Source organism: Octodon degus, unplaced genomic scaffold, assembly GCF_000260255.1.
Source record: "Octodon degus isolate 3935 unplaced genomic scaffold, OctDeg1.0 scaffold00779, whole genome shotgun sequence".
Taxonomy (NCBI): Eukaryota; Metazoa; Chordata; class Mammalia; order Rodentia; family Octodontidae; genus Octodon; species Octodon degus.
In genome coordinates, this window is record NW_004525355.1 from 16,198 (window position 1) to 18,352 (window position 2,155).

Here is a 2,155-nt window from a genome sequence, read left to right on the forward strand (position 1 = left end):
TTTTTCTTTCTGTACCAGGAATTGAACTCAGGACCCTGCTCTTCCCTGGTAGGTGCTTATTAACTTTCTATAATTTTAATTTTCATCCCCCCCCCATGCGAGGGATGGAACACAGAGCTTTCACACTGATCTAGAGCACCAGCCCTTTTTTCATTTTTAAATTCTGAGAAGACAGTTTCCCTGAGGAAAACATGGCTCAGCCTGGACTCTAATTTATACTCCCCTGCCTCGGCCTCTCAGAGCACTCAGATGCCCTGTGCTTGCCACATGACAGGCTAATTTCCTAAATTTAATAAACAAAAGCTCAGTGTGTCCCCAGCACGATAAATAAGAAACAACTCTGGATGCCTTCTGAGGGCGGCGGTCACCTCCTGCTCTGCCCACTGCCCATCTGGGTCCACCACCCCTGCTGGACCTGCATATCTCTTCCATCCTTAGGATGGTAGGAAAGAAGGCTGAGAGACCCCAAGGACCCCTCTCCTCCCTGCAGCCTCAGTCCCCTCAGGCACTGGGGAAGCCATGTAGCTCATCTCTCACTAGACACAGAGCTGCAGGCTGTCCTGTGGGGCCTGGCTGTGGGGGTCTGAGGGTTTCAGGCCTCCTCCCCGCATTCTCCAGCCTGGTAGCCCCAAGTCGCAACACTCACCATATGCAGCTGCAACTGCTGAGAGGACAAAGCAGGACAGAAGCCAAAGGAGGGCCATGGTGCTGCTGTCAGGGAAGGGGATGCCTGCTTGTTTGGGGTTCCTTTTATGTCCCCTAGGGTCCCTTATGCCATGCCCATCAGGCAGGGCCAAGGCCACCTCACTCTTATCCAAGGACCTTGGGTGATTACTGGGGCCAAGCCCCTCTGCTTGCCAGCCCCTGGGAAAGGTACAGATGCCCTGTCACACCACCTGCAGCCTGGCGATGCCAAGGACTGTGCTGTTCCAGGCCAGGAGCCCGGGCCCCGCACAACAGACTCACATGGCTCTTGCTCACTCGCTGTGTCCCAGTGAGTCAGGGGGCCTCCAAGTCCTGACTGAAAGGTAGCGCAGCCAAGGGTTCCAAGGGGCCTGACTGGTGGTGGCTGCTATCCCCACGTTCTGCAGTTGTGGCCCAGGACCACGGAATGTGGGCAGAAGGGGCTCAGCAAAAGGTAATTCAATCAATAATCATGAAAAGCAAAGCCTTACTCAGGAGTTCAGTGTCACACAGGGGGTCACCTTGGCGCCGCGCAACGCACAGTTTGAATATGGGAAGCAGAAAATGCACAAAAAATTTGGGTTTACTAGAGGCAAAGCAACCAAGCAGCCCGCAGAGGACTCGGGGGGAACCAAGCTTTACTACATCGGTGGGCGCAGAGAGGCTGAGTGCTCCAGAGTCTACGCCCTGAACGACTACAGGAGTCACTTTGATACTCTTCGTCTGATGGGCTGAGGTCTTTGTGAGTAAATGGAACTTTACCAATATGGAAACAAACTGGAGACAGAAATAGGCCAGGTAGAGCTTGTGCCTCGGGAGTAGCTTGCAAGCCCGTTCACAGAAGTGGAGGGAACACTGCGGACTATTGACACACATGGGTTTTGACACATTTTGACCACAAAAGATCCTCTACAGGAGGAGTTACCTGGAGCACAAGACGGCAGAGCCAGCGCCAGGCTGCCAGTGCCTGTGCCGCGCTTGGCACGACTCTCTTCTGTGATCTTCAAAGTCGAAGGAAGCCGTCTGTGTGAAGTATTAGTTTCTTATACAATGGGGCCTCGGTGCCACACCATGAAATGACACACGGAACAAACTTTCCCTTGTCATAGGACAACATAACAGCTGTGCCCACACAGGGGCATGAAGAGAGGCCACGTGCATTCTCGGGACCCAGCACTGTTCCCACCACTAGTGACAGATGAGGCCACCAATCCAATGAGAACAGAGTACAGCGATTACAGGGCCCAGTGAAGCACTGAGGTGCACAGGCCCCCCTGTGTCCACTGAGCGACAAAAACACACAGTCAGTGAGCTGAGGCCTCCTCTAAGGCTCTGTGCCACCAGGGTCACACCATCCAGCAGAACCTGGTCCAGGGAGCAGAACAGTGGCCCTGGGCTTGTTGGGCAAAGCTGTGGTCTTGAACTTGGTGCACTTTGAAGTTTCCTTTCTCCTTGTCTCACAGGGTCAGCT

At 53.9% G+C, this 2,155-nt stretch overlaps 1 protein-coding gene across 1 annotated transcript in view; it reads right to left on the bottom strand.

The window, feature by feature from the left end:
- The window catches only part of LOC101593327 (chymotrypsinogen B-like), a gene marked incomplete at its 3' end in the record, with an annotated part of 9,049 nt that extends 8,345 nt beyond the window's left edge, over positions 1-704 (bottom strand). Inside the window, exon 1 of the mRNA XM_004648726.1 lies at positions 647-704. Coding sequence (XP_004648783.1) covers positions 647-704 — 58 coding nt within the window. The remainder of the gene's footprint in view (positions 1-646) is intronic.
- Positions 705-2,155: the final 1,451 nt, after the last annotated feature.